This window comes from Eucyclogobius newberryi, unplaced genomic scaffold (assembly GCF_026437365.1).
Source record: "Eucyclogobius newberryi isolate DKJ021-1_F unplaced genomic scaffold, fEucNew1.0.hap1 SCAF_15, whole genome shotgun sequence".
Taxonomy (NCBI): Eukaryota; Metazoa; Chordata; class Actinopteri; order Gobiiformes; family Gobiidae; genus Eucyclogobius; species Eucyclogobius newberryi.
In genome coordinates, this window is record NW_027315779.1 from 13,169,980 (window position 1) to 13,187,084 (window position 17,105).

The 17,105-nt window shown below is 42.1% G+C and overlaps 1 protein-coding gene across 1 annotated transcript; it reads left to right on the forward strand.

Moving 5' to 3' along the window:
* The first annotated feature begins 5,083 nt into the window (after window positions 1-5,083).
* On the forward strand, window positions 5,084-16,599 carry LOC140360336 (rho GTPase-activating protein 24-like). Its single transcript, XM_072445549.1, has 9 exons — window positions 5,084-5,178; window positions 6,345-6,458; window positions 7,931-8,138; window positions 9,398-9,530; window positions 11,003-11,076; window positions 11,165-11,286; window positions 12,189-12,360; window positions 13,055-13,819; window positions 16,320-16,599. The coding sequence occupies exons 1-9, from the start codon at window positions 5,127-5,129 to the stop codon at window positions 16,576-16,578; spliced, it is 1,899 nt and encodes a 632-aa protein (XP_072301650.1). The 5' UTR covers window positions 5,084-5,126; the 3' UTR covers window positions 16,579-16,599.
* The last annotated feature ends 506 nt before the right edge of the window (window positions 16,600-17,105 follow it).

A 17,105-nucleotide genomic window follows, 5' to 3' on the forward strand; every position in this document is an offset into this window, starting at 1 on the left:
GTTTTGTGTAGACAATCAAAAGGAGGTGGAGACTGTCAAACAGAATCTTTCTGGTGAAAGACAGAATTTGTGAATAATAAAAAACTGAATAAGTCTAGAAATTTAATAAAATTAGATCAAATTGGGGTTCAATAGGATTTAAGGGGATTAAACTAGATTAAAGACTAGATTAATGTAGGAAACAAATTAGAAATGGACTTTTGGAAAATAATCTAGCAAAATAGAGGTTTGAAGGTGACGGGTGCACATATGTCAACGCAGCGTTTGCACTAGTGGTAAGAACCATAGTTTAAAGCTATTAGAGAACAAGATGCAAACAGATGTTAAGATATGATGGAACATTTGATGAGAATTTTCTACAGACATTGCAGACAAATCGGTCTGAAATGGGGGAAAACAGTGGTGACAATTGGAACAGAAATTAATCTCTAAACTAAGGGTTTAAGCAACTTCCACTGACGAAGTTGATTTGATAACTGGGGTCAAAACCAAATAGGAAGCTAAATTTAGTAGTGACTAAAAAGGGGAAATCTTGAATTAAGGGAAAGTACGGAAGAGAAAATAATCAAAGAAGATATATTCTCTATAATAATGGGAGAAATATTTAGATTAGAAGAAATTAGGAATGGCGTTTTGCATTAGAAAATTATAGGGGAAGACAAAATTATAGATTGGTGCTGTTTAGAAATATTTGCATTAATGATTACATTAATGATTAAGTACAAGATGACTCTGTGAGTGAAAGTCAACGTTGACATCAACATTAACTAGGACAACAGCAAAGATGAAGTTGTCTGTTATAACAGCAAGAACATTGACTATTACATCAACAGCTAAAATGGAAATGGGGTTTAGAATTAGTTAATAGTAAATTAGATTAACTCAACAGGAGTTATCATTCATGGTGATGGTTCCTTAAAGGGGATGCATGCACATGATCATGAATGATGGTTAGCCTATCACTCACATAGAAGGAGTGTTCTGGTTTAAGGGAGGAGTACATTACAGTACATTAAAGTACATTACAGTACATTACATACATTTTTACATTTATTTTATATTGTTTTTGTTGTATACATTCCATGGATTGTTTTACTTATTAAATTTGGTTAACCATTATATTATCACACTATATACATATCTATATTCTGTTCACATAAAAAATAAAAATACTTTTTAGAGGATGTTTTTACATGAAAAGATTGCAAGCTACATGATACTGTTCAGCTATTTTTGTTCCCAGGACGATGCTGAAATGCTGTTAAAAAGGACAATGAACATGGACAATAACTGGAGTGGACATTGGGAATATCAGAGGAGAACGCTGGAGCCAAACGTCACAACATACCAACACCTTTGAAGACAACATAATCATCGCTGAGAGGAGTGGTGAAAAGAGTTATAATAGAATGATAAAAGGGTTAATTAAATGATTTGGTTAAATAAGTAACGGGTTGATGAAATAAATTATGCTCATGTGTTGATGTGTTGAGGTGTTGTTGATAATCCAGTGCTGATGTTTAGGTTGTGCGGCGACACGAATATCCTCACACAGTAGCGATTAAGGATTGATTCAATTGGATAATAACTTAAGACTAAATACAAATTTACTCTTAAATTTAATGATAATCAAAGGAGTGAGGCTGTTTAGGTCGCTAGATAACACGATCAAGGACAGCCAAAAGGGGTGGTAGCCAAGATCGTTCAGAACAACCGATCTTGGCTACCACCCCTTCTGTGAATTTTTCCGGCGGTTGGTGCCGCGAGAGAATTTTTCCGGCTAAACAAAAGTAAGCATCGACAAGCAGGTTTTTGCTCTCGCTTTTGTCGCTGATCGTGTCTAATTAATTAATTGATCTGAGCTTAATCACTCAGAAGGGAGGAATCTGAAGTGTATTAAAACTAGGTCCATGCAAAGTTAGGCCTCATTCTGAGACTGGCTTTTAGGAATATGGGTGTTTCTACAAAAATGTCTATTCCACGGAATGTAAGGGGCCCACATCTGATTAACTACCGAATGGGAGATGTCTCCATTGGCTGCGAGGCCTTGAGATGCCTTGTATACAGCTGTGTTTTCTCATGATCTCATTTCTGTAAGTTCCCCAGTTTAGAGAGGAGGGCTTTTCGGTCCTCATCCTACCCAAATATGGATATTCTTTTCATCTGATCTCTTATTGGCTAACCGGCCTTTACATGTGTGATATCATACCTGTCAGATATTGTTTATCGGTCTTTGTGCGTTTTCAGTATATAAAGGTGGGGTACGCCCAGAGACGGGGTTCGTCTTCCTGATCACCAGCGGACCCAGGGCGCTGTTTTCTGCTGTCCTGTATTTTGACACTGCCTTCTCTGTAAATAAACAAACTTGAAAAGTTTGCAGAGCTTTGTCAGCGTGAATCCTTTGTCTACACCCTACGCCCCAAACGAGCATTGATCCAGCCACCACAATAGTTTGGCTGATTACAAAACGATTAAACTCAAATACAGCCTTTGAGAGCATTTCTTAAAGGATGGATACTGCTACAGTTCAGCTAACATTTTGGATGATTTGATGTGCAATTAGTTTTTATTTTAGACATGTGCGGCGCAGTACGTGTTGTTACCATCAGGACTGGGTGCCTCCGCCTGAAACCGTGGATGAATTTGTGCAGGAAATTCATCTGAACTTTGCATCCTCGGGTTCGTATGTCGATTGCCACCGTCGGGTCGACGTCGTTTGTACTCTGTATGAGCTGCGTTGACGTTTTAGAACTTCATGACGTCGTGATCTCAGATTTTGCGTATTAAATTTATAAACCTGTGAAGTCTGTTCAAGTGACAGCGATCACGGAAAAATTATTTCCCTTGTTTGACCTTGAACTTTGTGCCTGTTTTTGTTTCATCAGGACAGAGATATGAACCATAAACCAGGTCAACCAATCTGACATCCGAGAAGTCTAACACAGACTTTTGCCCTGTCTCTGCTCAATTATAATAAATGATAAAGGCATTACAGAATATTACGATGAAGGCTATTGGTATTGGGAATGTTTATTGATTGGAATGTTGTTTTTTCATGCCCAATAATAGCTAACAACCTAACCTAAAGTCTGTGCTGTCCTCAAATGTTAGTCTGCTGTCGATGGTTGTGCCAAGATATTTAAAATCACACCGCGGTGGCGCAGTGGGTTAAGCACCAGCTCTTCAGACTGACCAAACGAACGAACCAACAGAAGAAAAAGTAGACAGAACTTCACTGCAGTTCATCTGCGGTTCATTTATTTGCTTCCTTGCGTCCTTCCTTCCTCCTCGCCCCTTTGCCTCCTCACTGCAGTAAAACTGTCTCTCGTTGGTCTATTGCCATCAGCAGTGATTACTTCAGTAAAAAAAAAAAAAAAGGAAAAAAAAACAGTGCTCCGTCGCAGAGATCCAATTTTCCTAATGCACCGCCGTCACACGAACGCACCGGCCGGTTATTGATGGGGCAGAATGAGGGGGGGTGTTGCAAAGCCTGCTGGGAAACGAGACGGGGACACGCCAGGACCAGACGGGACAAAGAGACGACTGGACATGGAGGAATCGTCTTCTCCAGCAGGACAGCTTTTGACACAATGGACAAAACATCACTATTTGTGACTCTTGAGCAAATGTATTTTCCGCGTCGTTGTCATTCTGTTTTTACGATCCAACTGTAAAGAACAAACGCTGGATGTCTTGCCATTGCCGGATTCATTGTTGGGAGTCTTGCCATTCCTTTGTGGACTCTTCTCTTATTAATTTTGTAGGTTTTTTTTTACAATGGGCCTTGACATCAGCAGTTCAACAAAAAGACCTAAATGTGTTTGATTTCTTGGTGGAAAAGCGGATGGAGTGCTCGGAATACAAAAGTGGACTTAAATTCAAGAACATTCTGTAAAATGCATTTATCAGCATTCTGTCGCTGACTTTGATGCAAAAAGTGCCAGTTTTGTACACATTTTCTACTTTAAACAAGAAACAAAAAGGTCTCATCATTGTTGGAATTTTTGTTGGAGGAAGTTTACCAGTGAAGCACGTTCCTTTTTTATACAGACCTCGACACCAAGGCTGAATTGAGAGTCGCTGTTAGATTTCAGGTTGCAAGCACCAGACTTATTGATTTTGCCGTATAAATTCTGCCAAGGAGACAAAACCAAATGAATTGTCGTTGGCCTGATCTTCACGAGGAGGAATTGGCAGTTTTTTATTGGCTCTCTTAAGCACACTAACCTCGGATGGATCTTGTGTTTCTCGTTCCATTTTGTCGCTGACTTTTGTTGCAGGTTTGAAGAACACAAAAGTCGTCTTGGACAAATGACCAGCGGGATGTTTTACCTGCCTTAGCGTCTCTCCAAGCGTGCATACCTAACATTTAAATCCATTTGGGAAATCTAACATTGAGTAAAACACAAGACATTCACAGCGGTTCATCTTGTTTTCCAGACATGGTTAGGGTAAGTTATAGGTTCAGCTTGGCCACAATAATCTAAAAAAATATGCAGGTAAAACAAGGTCACTGAACAGATTTTTTTTGTTTTGTTGCAAATGATCTGAAAAGGCCGGTCCATCAGTACGAACGGGGCTGATGTCATGTAGTATCTTCTGGCAAAAGTGAGGTGAGTGACGTTCACACTAAACTAAATGTATACTTTGATAAACAAAGGTCTACATTTTGCTTCCATTAAGACCAAACGTAACCAATTCGACCACTTTATGTAAATGACCTTTACATGGGTCATCCATCTCTGAGTGTAACAGACGTTTGGAGCTTTCATCAAGTCGCTATGAAGTCATACGTCCCGATAACGCAATTAGAATGGAGTCCCCCACGAGACTTCAGGAAGCTATCTATTCATCAACGAGCTTGGAGTAAATCTGTGGCTGATTTATTGCAGCAAGTGAAAAGCCCGACTAAACAGGCTTGCGTGGCGGATGGTCACACGAAAGCCGAATAATTAAACAATTAAAATATTTAGCGGCTGATCAATCAAGCTGTAGAGCCGCATTACTTTTCCATGCGACTAGCCGTAAGCTCCGTGTCAAAATTGCTCTGTGAAAAGTTTGTGCACGTGTGTTTGGCAGTTCTGCGTCGGTCGGCCGGAGACTCTGAGGATCCAGAGCAGTGCATTATGGGGCTCAGCTGCTTCAAGTCCTGGAAACACGACCGGACTCGTCACAAAGGTCCCGTCTTCCTTCCTCTGTACCTGCACCGCGTCCCGTAGCACACTGTCTCTTTAGTCCATTTGAGCGCCGACTTGAAACTTTAGACACATGAAGGTTAGACACACAGAGATGATGCAATGTATCCCAAATCTTCCTCAAAACAATCAGGGAATAATTTCAAACAAATTCAAAACATCATACAGTACAAACTTGTATATGTTCAAGTGTTTTATTCAGTTTTTTAACAACCCTTTCAATTCAAATGGTTTTCTATTATTGTTAAATATTTAGGAAGCAGATTGAATGTTTGTTCTTTTATGTACCGTATTTTCCGGACTATAAGTCGCACCACCCAATAAATCCTTACTAGAGAAGAAAAATATATATATAAGTCACACTGGAGAATGAAATGCGGTTGCAAGTGTGAAAATAACAAATAATATCACATGTAAGTCGCTCAGGAGTATAAGTATATGAGTATAAATATAAGTATAAGTCGCACCCCGGCCAAAACTATGAAAAAAGGTGCGGCTTAGTGTTCGGAAAATACGGTAATTGGTTACTTTGGGTAACATTAATTGACTGTGAGAACTGTCATGAGTATGAACGTCTGCGTTAAACATCAGCGTTTTATGGAGTATTTGAGTTTTTGCGACAGAAACTGGCCTGAATATTGCAAGCCGTGAACATAAAAGCCATGTGCCAATAACCAGTTCAATTTCTTTAAAAAATGTGTTTAGAAAGGCTGACTCAGTGTCAGGCCGCACCCAAAACTGTAGCTGAGCAAACATGACCTGGCAGTTCAAAACTCAACCGGAGATCTACTTCTTTCTAGTTCAACAGGAAAAGAAGAATGGCCCCAAGACACCAAGTCACTTTAGGTGTGAATAATTCCGTCGCATACTTTTTAATGCATAAAGTTAAAAGGTCTGGCTTTAGGAGCAGAAATGAACATACAATTAAAGGTGCACACTGTAGTATTTTGGTGGGGACAGTCTGTTAAACATTCCAGGCGAAGCAAAAACATCACCAGAAAATTTCCATTGTGCATTTTTAAACAAAGAGGCGCTTTAAAGGCACCCCCACTTACTCGTAATAAATGTGCATGTGATGAATGTCCGAGACACCACGAGTGAGACCTTCCAGATTGTTGACCTCTTGCACGTCTCCTGTGCTCTCTGAAGGGAACAGAGACGTCCTGGCCAGTCCCGGCTCGTACTTCTTCCTGTCGAACAGCGCGGGACAAGGGGACGAGTGGCTCAAGACCCTCCACAAAGGAGCATGGATCCCGTTCACTGGTACTCACTCCCGCAAAGTCCAGGCTGGCGCGAGAATGGCAGCCAAACTCGCAGAGGGGGGCGGATGTTACTGTATCAATCATACAGTGTTCCGAAATACAAATAAAAATGAAACTAATAATGAAGTTTATAATTATTTTTGTCGGGCAAACTGAAATGCAACCTTAGCTAATTGTGATGGAAATGGTAAACATGCAGTTAGAGAGTGCGCGTGAAGGTTTTAAAAAATATTTATTTGTATTTATTTTTTTATTAAGTGGAGTTATACCTATTGTAATTATGAACATAGTCTTGTGTTCAGGCTCGTGTTCAGCTCCTTCAGTTTGTGTTCAGGCTCGTGTTCAGCTCCTTCAGTTTGTGTTCAGGCTCGTGTTCAGCTCCTTCAGTTTGTGTTCAGGCTCGTGTTCAGCTCCTTCAGTTTGTGTTCAGGCTCGTGTTCAGCTCCTTTAGTTTGTGTTCAGGCTCGTGTTCGACTCCTTCAGTTTCTGTTCAGGCTCGTGTTCAGCTCCTTTAGTTTGTGTTCAGGCTCGTGTTCGACTCCTTCAGTTTGTGTTCAGGATCGTGTTCAGCTCCTTCAGTTTGTGTTCAGGATCGTGTTCAGCTCCTTCAGTTTGTGTTCAGGATTGTGTTCAGCTCCTTCAGTTTGTGTTAAGGCTCGTGTTCAGCTCCTTTAGTTTGTGTTCAGGCTTGTGTTCGGCTCCTTCAGTTTGTGTTCAGGCTCGTGTTCAGCTCCTTTAGTTTTTTTTCAGGCTCGTGTTCGGCTACTTCAGTTTGTGTTCAGGCTCGTGTTCGGCTCCTTCAGTTTGTGTTCAGGCTCGTGTTCAGCTCCTTTAGTTTTTTTTCAGGCTCGTGTTCGGCTACTTCAGTTTGTGTTAAGGCTCGTGTTCAGCTCCTTTAGTTTGTGTTCAGGCTCGTGTTCGGCTCCTTCAGTTTGTGTTCAGGCTCGTGTTCAGCTCCTTTAGTTTTTTTTCAGGCTCGTGTTCGGCTACTTCAGTTTGTGTTAAGGCTCGTGTTCAGCTCCTTTAGTTTGTGTTCAGGCTCGTGTTCGGCTCCTTCAGTTTGTGTTCAGGCTCGTGTTCAGCTCCTTTAGTTTTTTTTCAGGCTCGTGTTCGGCTACTTCAGTTTGTGTTCAGGCTCGTGTTCAGCTCCTTCAGTTTCTGTTCAGGCTCGTGTTCAGCTTCTCATCTTGTGTTCAGGCTCGTGTTCAGCCCCTTCAGCTCGTGTTCAGGCTCGTGTTCAGGCTCGTGTTCAGCCCCTTCAGCTCGTGTTCAGGCTCGTGTTCAGCCCCTTCAGCTCGTGTTCAGGCTCGTGTTCAGCCCCTTCAGCTCGTGTTCAGGCTCGTGTTCAGCCCCTTCAGCTCGTGTTCAGGCTCGTGTTCAGCCCCTTCAGCTCGTGTTCAGGCTCGTGTTCAGCCCCTTCAGCTCGTGTTCAGGCCTAATACTAGTTTCTCTTTGGTTCTTTTTTCCCTCCAGGTGTCTTTGGACAGCGTTTGGAGGAGACGGTCTTGTACGAGCGTAAATACGGGGTGCGTCTGGTGCCCCTGGTGGTGGAGCAGAGTGTGAACTTCATCCGGGACCGCGGCCTCGGTGAGGTCGGGCTGTTCCGGCGACCGGGACAGACGCGGGCGGTCCAGGAGCTGAGGCTGGCGTACGACTCGGGGGAAAGGCCCGCGTTCGACAGGTGAAAGCAAATTAAGGGCGGGATAAGCCGTCGATTCATTACAATTTTTAAGACCAATTAATCGACAGTTGTGGCTTTACAAGGGTCATGAAATCAGTTTTTGGGAGCAATTAACTCATATTTGCTGAATGTTTAAAGACTAACGAGTGACGGATATTGAAGTTTAAGAATTTTATTTGTTTGAGATTTTAAAATAAATTGTATGGTAATGTGAGTAATTGTATTGAATTATTCATAATGCAAAATTCTGCACTCGAGGATGAGGGGAATGATGCGGCAAAATATCAAGTATCATTTATAGTAAAAAAAGAAATACAAAAAGGCATAAAGATGAACTGATTAAAAAAGAAAATTTAAAAAAAATACAAAATAAAACATATACAAGTGTCAAATTAATCCCAAAAGTGCAGAAATATCAGACATTTCACAAATTTCTGATTATGAAATAAATCAACAAATACGTTTTAAGACGATGTTTCTGTTGGATGGACACAATATCGTTGGAATATTGTTATTGAGATGCTCCAAAAATATACATTGAGATATACATTTTTGTCAATATTGCCCAGGCCTAGTTGTGAAAAAAATGTGGTGTTTAAGCAGTGAAAGTATGAGCTGCTCCATCGATATATCGCCATGAGTGTATTTTAGGAAAGGAAACACATTCGACATAATTCACTCTTTTGATTATTACAATGGTTACATTTTAAATTAAGTTAGTGCAGGTTGTTTTAATTCAGTTTTTTTGTTTGTGTTTTTGGCTTTTGATATTGTGTAAAGATATCTTGCATTAATATTGTTGAAAAAACATCAAAAAATTAAGTTAAAGATTTTGCATTTGTGGATTCAAAACAAAATACTGTTTTTAAAACGTTTTTGGTTCTTAAAATATCATGATATATTGCAGAATGTCACATATTGTAATACTAATAACAATAATAACCATAATAATATTAATAAAAACAATAATCATATCAATAATAATATTAATAACAACAATATTAATAATGCTAGTTATAATAATAAGAACAAAAAGACCAACGATAATAGCAAAAAATAACAATAACAGCAATAATAATTTAAATTTTATAGCACTTTACAAAAACAATATCACAAAGTGCTCCACAGAATAAAAGCATTAAAAAAGCATCAGTTACATTGTGCACACACAAACACACGTATGGATATGTGTGAGCGGAGAGAGACACGTTCTGACTGGGAATGTGCCCTCTTTGACGCGTGGCGCTCTTCTCTTGCAGTACCACGGACGTCCACACGGTAGCGTCGCTGCTGAAACTCTACCTCCGCCAGCTGCCCGAGCCGCTGGTGCCGCACAGCCACTACCAGCACTTTCTGCAGTGTGGCCGGAGACTGTCCACCGACCGCACACGGGTAAAAAACGCACGGCCGAGGAACAAGTCACGGAAAAACCTTGTGTGGAATAATGATCGGATGTCAGTTCATTTTGTAAATGTTTTTGGGGAGTTCTACCCAATCAAGTGACTAAAACGCACTGGACACGATTATATTTCAGATTTGACTAAACATTTGTCCCGTTTGTCCCTTGTAAAGTTTATAATTGTACTTCCTGGTTGGACGTGAGCACAAATATGACACAGGTAGAGGTCATTCCACAGCTGTTACCTAGCAACCAGACTGTAAACAAGAGCCAAACTCCATATAAATGACACAACAGTTCTGATCTGACACACAATAATACCATAAAACACCTTTATTTAGTCCAACCATGGTTTAAACTGTCAGAAAAGTGTCTCTGTGTCGCACACTGATGACATCACAGAGGGATTCAGCTCTTCCTGTCCATGCGAACTGACAGAGGTAAACCTGTGATAAATATTTACCACAGGCTCGACACCAACAAACTAAGTCATTCTAAAGACCTTGAAAACCTTAATATGGACTTTAAGGTGTGTTTTTTTCATTAGAATCATTTTATTTGCTTTTCTACGGTAAAATGCAGTACATCCATTTTATATTTCAGTAGGTTTTTTTAGCCTTTGTCGCTTCTTCTTAAAGTCATTCAGCTCAACCTGAGATACAGCTGCAACCAAAAGAGAAGGGAAAAGAGGGAAAGTGGAATAATACATAAAAAGAAATGCTGAAGATAAGTGAGTTCTAAGAGTGTTTTCTGATCAGTTTGCTCTCCACGTGGAAACACATAAAGTATCGGCACTTAAAGTAGCACTAACTCTAAGCCTGATTCATTACATTTCTGACTCCAAAGTGAAGCAAATGCTAAAGAAGATGTCAAAAATGTCCTCTGTAAAACAAGAACTTTAAACTTGTCTTGTTTTTTTAAGTTATATGTCCCAATTATGTGCAATTTGGGCCATTTTTACACATTTCCTCGTACAGTAGAAGTTTCAAATCGACACCTCTGGAAAAAAAAAATTATCATCATAATAAATAATAATAATAACGATATAAATAATAAAGCACAGCAAGTCCAATAGTCAGTTTCCATTTGTCCAAAGTTTATAATGTGTCCGTTTCCAAATTGAGTCCGAATGTCATTTTCATTCCCCCATTCGTCTAATGTCTGTTCCTATCTCAGTCCACTCCTTGATCATCGGTGACATTTGTGTCATCCACTTCCTTGTGATGGCCTTTTTATCCCGCCACCACACGTTCGTTCCAAAGGTATCCGTGTATTGTGTCAGTGGCAGGAGTTTTGAGGCCCAAGTTCATAGTTCTAAAGTTGAGGATGGAGTGTCAAAAACAGTCTGCAGAGCGTTGTTAAATCTAGTCCACGCAAACCTGGCAGTAACCCCATGCAAAGAGGCTCCGACGGTTGAGGAATCTAACTCAGGAGCTCTTACCGTCTCTTCTTTCATCCACGTTAGGCTTTGCTCGAGTTACGATACCTGCTTCACGAGCTTCCTGTCGCTAACTTCAACCTCCTCAACTTCATTTGCCAGTAAGTGTCACGGACGCCGATCGACCGTATTGTTACGACTGTGTTCTATTCTTGTGTATGTGTGTTGTTGTTCTTTTTTGTTGGATAGATTTCTGAACGAAGTGCAGAGTTACTCCAGCAGCAACAAAATGAGCTGCCAGAATTTAGCCACTGTGTTCGGACCAAACATACTTCGCTCCAAAGCCGAGGACCCGCAAAGCATCGTGGGAGGCAAGAAACCACAAGACACACATATTATGAGTCCCGACAGAACATTTTGTACAGGGAAATGTTCTCAAAGCCAGAATGGAGGCAAAAGTGAAGCGGAACGTGATGTTATTTCACTGGAGAAACTGGGATTATTTCACTGGAGAAACTAAGATTGTCACAAGCTACGAACAAATCGAGTTGGTTTCGTCAAATAAAAGCTCTCAGACACACGTGAGCGACGTCAGAACCTGGTTTGAACGCATTAGTTGTATTTTAAATAAATTGTTTAAAAAATGGATGTATTTCAGCTAAAAAGTAGACGCAATTATTTAATCACAGGTGTTTTTGCAGTACCAGAAAAGCTTGTAAAACATGCTCTCTTGCTGTGAAGGGACTTGTCTCTCCACAAACTTGACTCGTAACATTTGCGGTGGAGGATCTGCCACCTGCTCGTCTCCATGTTCTTACTTTGCCTCCAACATTCCAAAGAATGGCAAAAAACGGATCTATCTCCATGGAGAATGTCCCAGAGTTATGTCAACTGCTACCAGGAATGTCCCGCAGTGCTGCTTTAACGATGAGACACAGACAAAGTGGATTTTGAGGTTTTACTGGACAAATACTCACAGAAATGATGAGCCGACAATAGTTTTTCATTTTATCTGCAGATTTATTGACAAAAAACTACACTTTTTGTTAAACTCCATTACAATATGGAGGCTCTTTCCATCATTTGTTATAGAAAACTCTCACTTTTACCCTGGGAATTTAAAATGGTTTTCTTTTGGTGTAAAGACTCAAATCCATGAGCATAGTTTTGATCTCAGGTAATAACTGAATATGTTTAATGGTCGATTTCGTGTTTACCTCCAGTGACGAGAGCATTTTCAGTGTTTTCATTGTAACTTTGTGGCGTCGCTCAGGCGCGGCGCTGGTGCAGGTCCTGATGCTGGAGTTCATCAGAGAGTACCATAGCCTCTTCTCCAAAGTGCCTCCTCCATCTCTCAGACCCGCTGTGGGCTCGAACAGCGCCCCCTGGCTGCGACAAATGTCTCTGCCGCTCATCACGGAGAAAGACGACGAGGCGGGGCAAAGGTAAAGTCTGTCCGTCGACTTTATAAATGGAAAAACCCTGAAGATATCAGGAGAAATTCATCTATTTTTATCTGTAAATCTTAAGAAAGCTGTGGAAGAACTAGGGAATTTTGTGTAAGTTAAAGTACAAGTATTTCAGACAGAACAGAACTATTAAAGCAGTGGTCCCCAAACTTTTTGACTTGAGGGCCACATTGGGTTCTAAAATTTGGCCGAGGGGCCGGGCCCGGAAAATATGGATTGTGTGTTTGTGTGAACTGAAGAATTACTATAAATTACACGCAAGATTTGACCTGTAACTTGTAACAGAAAAAAAATAATAATAATAATATATATATATATATATTTATATATATATATATATAATATAATATATATCTATATATCTATCCATCCATCCATCCATCCATTTTCTTATTCACTATTGGACTTGCTGTGCTTTTCATCCTTGCTCCCTTTCGGGGTTTTCGGGCCTTAGGCGGGGTACACCCTGGACAGTGGCCAACTTGTCGCAGGGTATATATATATATATATTTTTTTTTTTAATATAACTTGGACAAGCTTGGCAGGCCGAATTGAAAGGCCCAAAGGGCTGGATGTGTTTGGGGACCACTGTATTAAAGCATCAAAATGAGTGAAATAGATAACAAATGTTTTCAATAAAGTTCAAGCTTTTCCTTTGCTCTCTTCTCAGCTGCATGTCCAAATCGGAGTTTTATCAAAAGAAGCTGCTGGGTCACCGCCACACCTCGTCCCACCCCGACACCTGCCTGTTCTTCGCCCCGCGCTCCGCCAGCCCGTACCACAACATCGAGGAGCATGTTACGCATTTACCTCTCTCCAAACCGGACGGCCTGAGCTGGACTGAGGCATGGTCGGACCTACGTGACCCCAACGTCGACTACTGGACCCCCGACGAGACCCCGAACGAGGGACTGGCCTCCCTCAGCGGCTGCAGCAGTGTTTCGGGCGGGATTAGCACTCCCTCTGCTTATGACAATATGAAACAAGAGAGCTCTATGCGGGGATCGTTTGAAAATGTCCGAGCCGAAAACCGTGCGCGACAAAACAATTCCGACGAACAAAACGAGGATTCTGGCGCTTCCTGGTCGTCGTGCGAGATCATCCCGCTGGAGGAAAGCGTGAGCCCCGTCGCTTCTGCCAAAACACACGCAAGTTCACCCGCAGTGGAGTTACGGGAGGTCATCGACGGGCCGGCGGGTGAAGAGGCGTTTGAATCGTTGCATTACACCACGCCGACGTCGCGCTCGGAGCCCAGCGTCAGTCCGCTGAGTACGGGAAGCTCCGAGGTGTTTCTCCCCTCGGGACCCGCTTCGGAGCTCCAGGACCAGGCGGCCGACAGCGGGAAGAGCGAGCCCAGAGACGCGCACTCGCTGCTGGTGGAGCTGCAGCGGCAGATGGCCCGGCAGAGGGAGGAGTACCAGGTCCGGATTCACAGGTGAGTTGCTGCGGCTTCCTGCACGAGACATCCATGTGTTTGTTGGTGTTATGTTCTGAAAGTACCAAAAACCAAGACCCTCCACAGGCAGGGACCACTCTAACATTAGCATCTGGGTGGGTTAGGAAAATAAGTCTATTTAAAAAAAATGTCCTGCTTTTTTGCATCCAATCCATTCCAATCCATTTTATTTATATAGCACGATTTACACAACCAGAGGGTTCCAAAGTGCTTCACAGCAAGGTAAAAGACTACAGAGGCATAAATAGGATAAAAGTAATAAAATGAGATATAAAAACAAAATCAAATAGAAAATTAAATCAAACAAACACACTAAAATCTATGGAATAAAAATGAACAAAATAAAATAAATAAAAGGTGCTGCCCTCCCAACACATAAAAAACATACAATCAACACACTACATGGTGTTAAAAGCCAGAGAAAACAGATGGGTTTTTAGAAGCGATTTAAAAAGAGGCAGTGAGGAGGCTTTTCTTATGGGGAGTGGCAGTTTGTTCCACAGTTTTGGAGCTGCCACTGCAAAGGCTCGTTCACCTCTGACCTTTAGCCTGTGGCACTGTAAGGAGCTGGTCAGCTGACCTGAGGGAACGGCTGGGAGTGTAGGGGTGTAGCAGCTCGGAGAGGTAAGGAGGGGCGAGACCATTTAAGGCTTTAAAAGTATATAAAAGAGTTTTAAAATTAATCCTAAAATGAACGGGCAGCCAGTGGAGTGAAGCTAAAATAGGCAAAATGTGCTCATATTTTCTTGTTCCAGTTAAAAGACGGGCAGCAGCATTTTGGACCAGTTGGAGACGAGCAATTGACTAACCCCCATGTAGAGAGCATTGCAGTAATCCAGCCAAGTATGTTTCATTTACAATGAAACACAAAGTAATTCAAAATGTTTTTTAAATTATTTATTATTTACTTAATTTCTCTTGTGGATTAGTAGTTTGTCTGATGTTGCGAATGAGTAAAAATATTATTTCCAACAAAAGTAGTGTCATAAATGTAGTGCACTTGTGTCTCCTAAAGGCTCCTGCCCCAGTCCCTAGTTCCTACTCAGTGCGAACGTGCTTCAAATGGGGACAGCGAGAAAAAAATTGCTGGTTTTACTACCATGTCAAACAGTTTTCCTTCTTCTGAACGCGTAAATGACCAAAAGCAGGACAGGACTAACATGTGAGGCTGTAGAGGTCCAACCTTATTTTAGTTATACTCCACCAGTTGTCCACCAGGGGAGGCCCTCCATCGGCCCTGGACTGGCAGAGGTTGTAGAGCTAAAAACATTGTGTTCAAGTGAGAGCAACGTTACTTCAAAATATTATTCCTCAAGTTAAAGTACAAAGTAGTTGAAAAGTATTTGGGGAAACAAATAATTTTCTCAGTAACTGTCTGAACAAAACATCTGATTTATAATTTGAAGTTAATGTCACCGGAAAGACAAAACATAAAGAACAAAAGAACTGAACAAAATTAGGCAAAATAATTAGGCAAACTGAATCACGTCTGAAGGAGTCAGAAAAACAAATTTTCGAATCTTTTAATGCAGAAAACAAACACATCTCCTCCTCTCTCCTCCACATCTCCTGCTCCCTCTCTCCTCCACATCTCCTCCACATCTCCTCCTCTCTCCTCCACATCTCCTGCTCCCTCTCTCCTCCACATCTCCTCCACATCTCCTCCTCTCTCCTCCAATCTCCTCCACTTCTCCTCCACATCTCCTCCACATCTCCTCCACATCTCCTCCTCTCTCCTCCACATCTCCTCCACATCTCCTCCTCTCTCCTCCACATCTCCTCCACATCTCCTCCACATCTCCTCCTCTCTCCTCCAATCTCCTCCACTTCTCCTCCACATCTCCTCCTCTCTCCTCCACATCTCCTGCTCTCTCCTCCACATCTCCTGCTCTCTCCTCCACATCTCCTCCACATCTCCTCCACATCTCCTCCTCTCTCCTCCACGTCTCCTCCACATCTCCTGCTCCCTCTCTCCTCCACATCTCCTCCTCTCTCCTCCAATCTCCTCCACTTCTCCTCCACATCTCCTGCTCTCACCCCCACATCTACCTGCTCTCTCTCTCTCCTCTACATATCCTCCACATCTCCTCCATGTCTCCTCTACATCTCCTCTACATCTCCTCCTCTCTCCTCCACGTCTCCTCCACATCTCCTGCTCCCTCTCTCCTCCACATCTCCTCCTCTCTCCTCCAATCTCCTCCACTTCTCCTCCACATCTCCTGCTCTCACCCCCACATCTACCTGCTCTCTCTCTCTCCTCTACATATCCTCCACATCTCCTCCATGTCTCCTCTACATCTCCTCTACATCTCCTCCTCTCTCCTCCACATCTCCTCCACATCTCCTGCTCTCTCCTCGACATCTACCTGCTCTCTCTCTCCTCCACATATCCTGCAAATCTCCTGCTCTCTCTCTCCTCCACATCTCCTCCACGTCTCTTCCACGTCTCTTCCACATCTCCTCTCTCCTGCTCGTTCAGGCTGGAGCGCTGTAACAACGTCCTGGAGAGGCAGATCGTCGTCCTGAGGCTAACCCTGGAGGAGCAGAAGCGCAGCAAAAGTGTCGCAGAAACTAAAATCCAGCAGATGGAGCAGATCAGAGCGGACGCCGACCGACGCAACTACAAACTGCAGCGAGAGATGGACAAGTTCTTCCAGACGTTTGGAGGGAAGGAGAACAGGGACGAGGGAGACGTGAAGGAGGACACACCACGGACCAGAGTTTTACAGAGTCTTTAGGGGAAGAAATGTAGTGAATGCTCTAAATATGTTCCAATAATCACAAGGTTTGCCATCAGTTTACACTAAAATGTCACATTTCAGTCTGGATTTGCACCCATTAGTAAATGAAAGTACGATTTTTGTGTTGTCAATGGGTTGAATTATGTCAAAATAGTGTCAAATAATTCAAAATATTAAACATCACTTTAATATTTTCCTTATCAATGATCACTTACCTCATTTGCTTGTTCCACGGCATCAAACTTCACAAATATTGAATTAAAACAAACATCCAGGTGAATATGCAGACTCCCCTTCAACAGTTTTGTGGATTTACATCTGAAAGGCAGATTTATGCAATGTGTATGTAATCCAAATCTTGCTGGAGTTGGAACCTGGCATCCCAGTGCTTAGAGAGAAGAGAAGAGGACCTGCCGGAAGAAAAAAAGAGTAAGAGTTGGTGAGTGGGACCTGGCAACATGTTGGCCGAGGGGAGGGGAAGGAGAGAACAAGGGAGAGATGGAGAGAACAAGGGAGAGATGGAG

Bases quoted from the DNA above. Each gene is read 5' to 3' on its own strand.
- LOC140360336 (XM_072445549.1), top strand. From the start codon at position 5,127: ATGGGGCTCAGCTGCTTCAAGTCCTGGAAACACGACCGGACTCGTCAC. The intron at 8,139-9,397 runs GTGAAAGCAAAT...CTTCTCTTGCAG, and splicing joins GAAAGGCCCGCGTTCGACAG to TACCACGGACGTCCACACGG. The intron at 9,531-11,002 runs GTAAAAAACGCA...CATCCACGTTAG, and splicing joins TGTCCACCGACCGCACACGG to GCTTTGCTCGAGTTACGATA.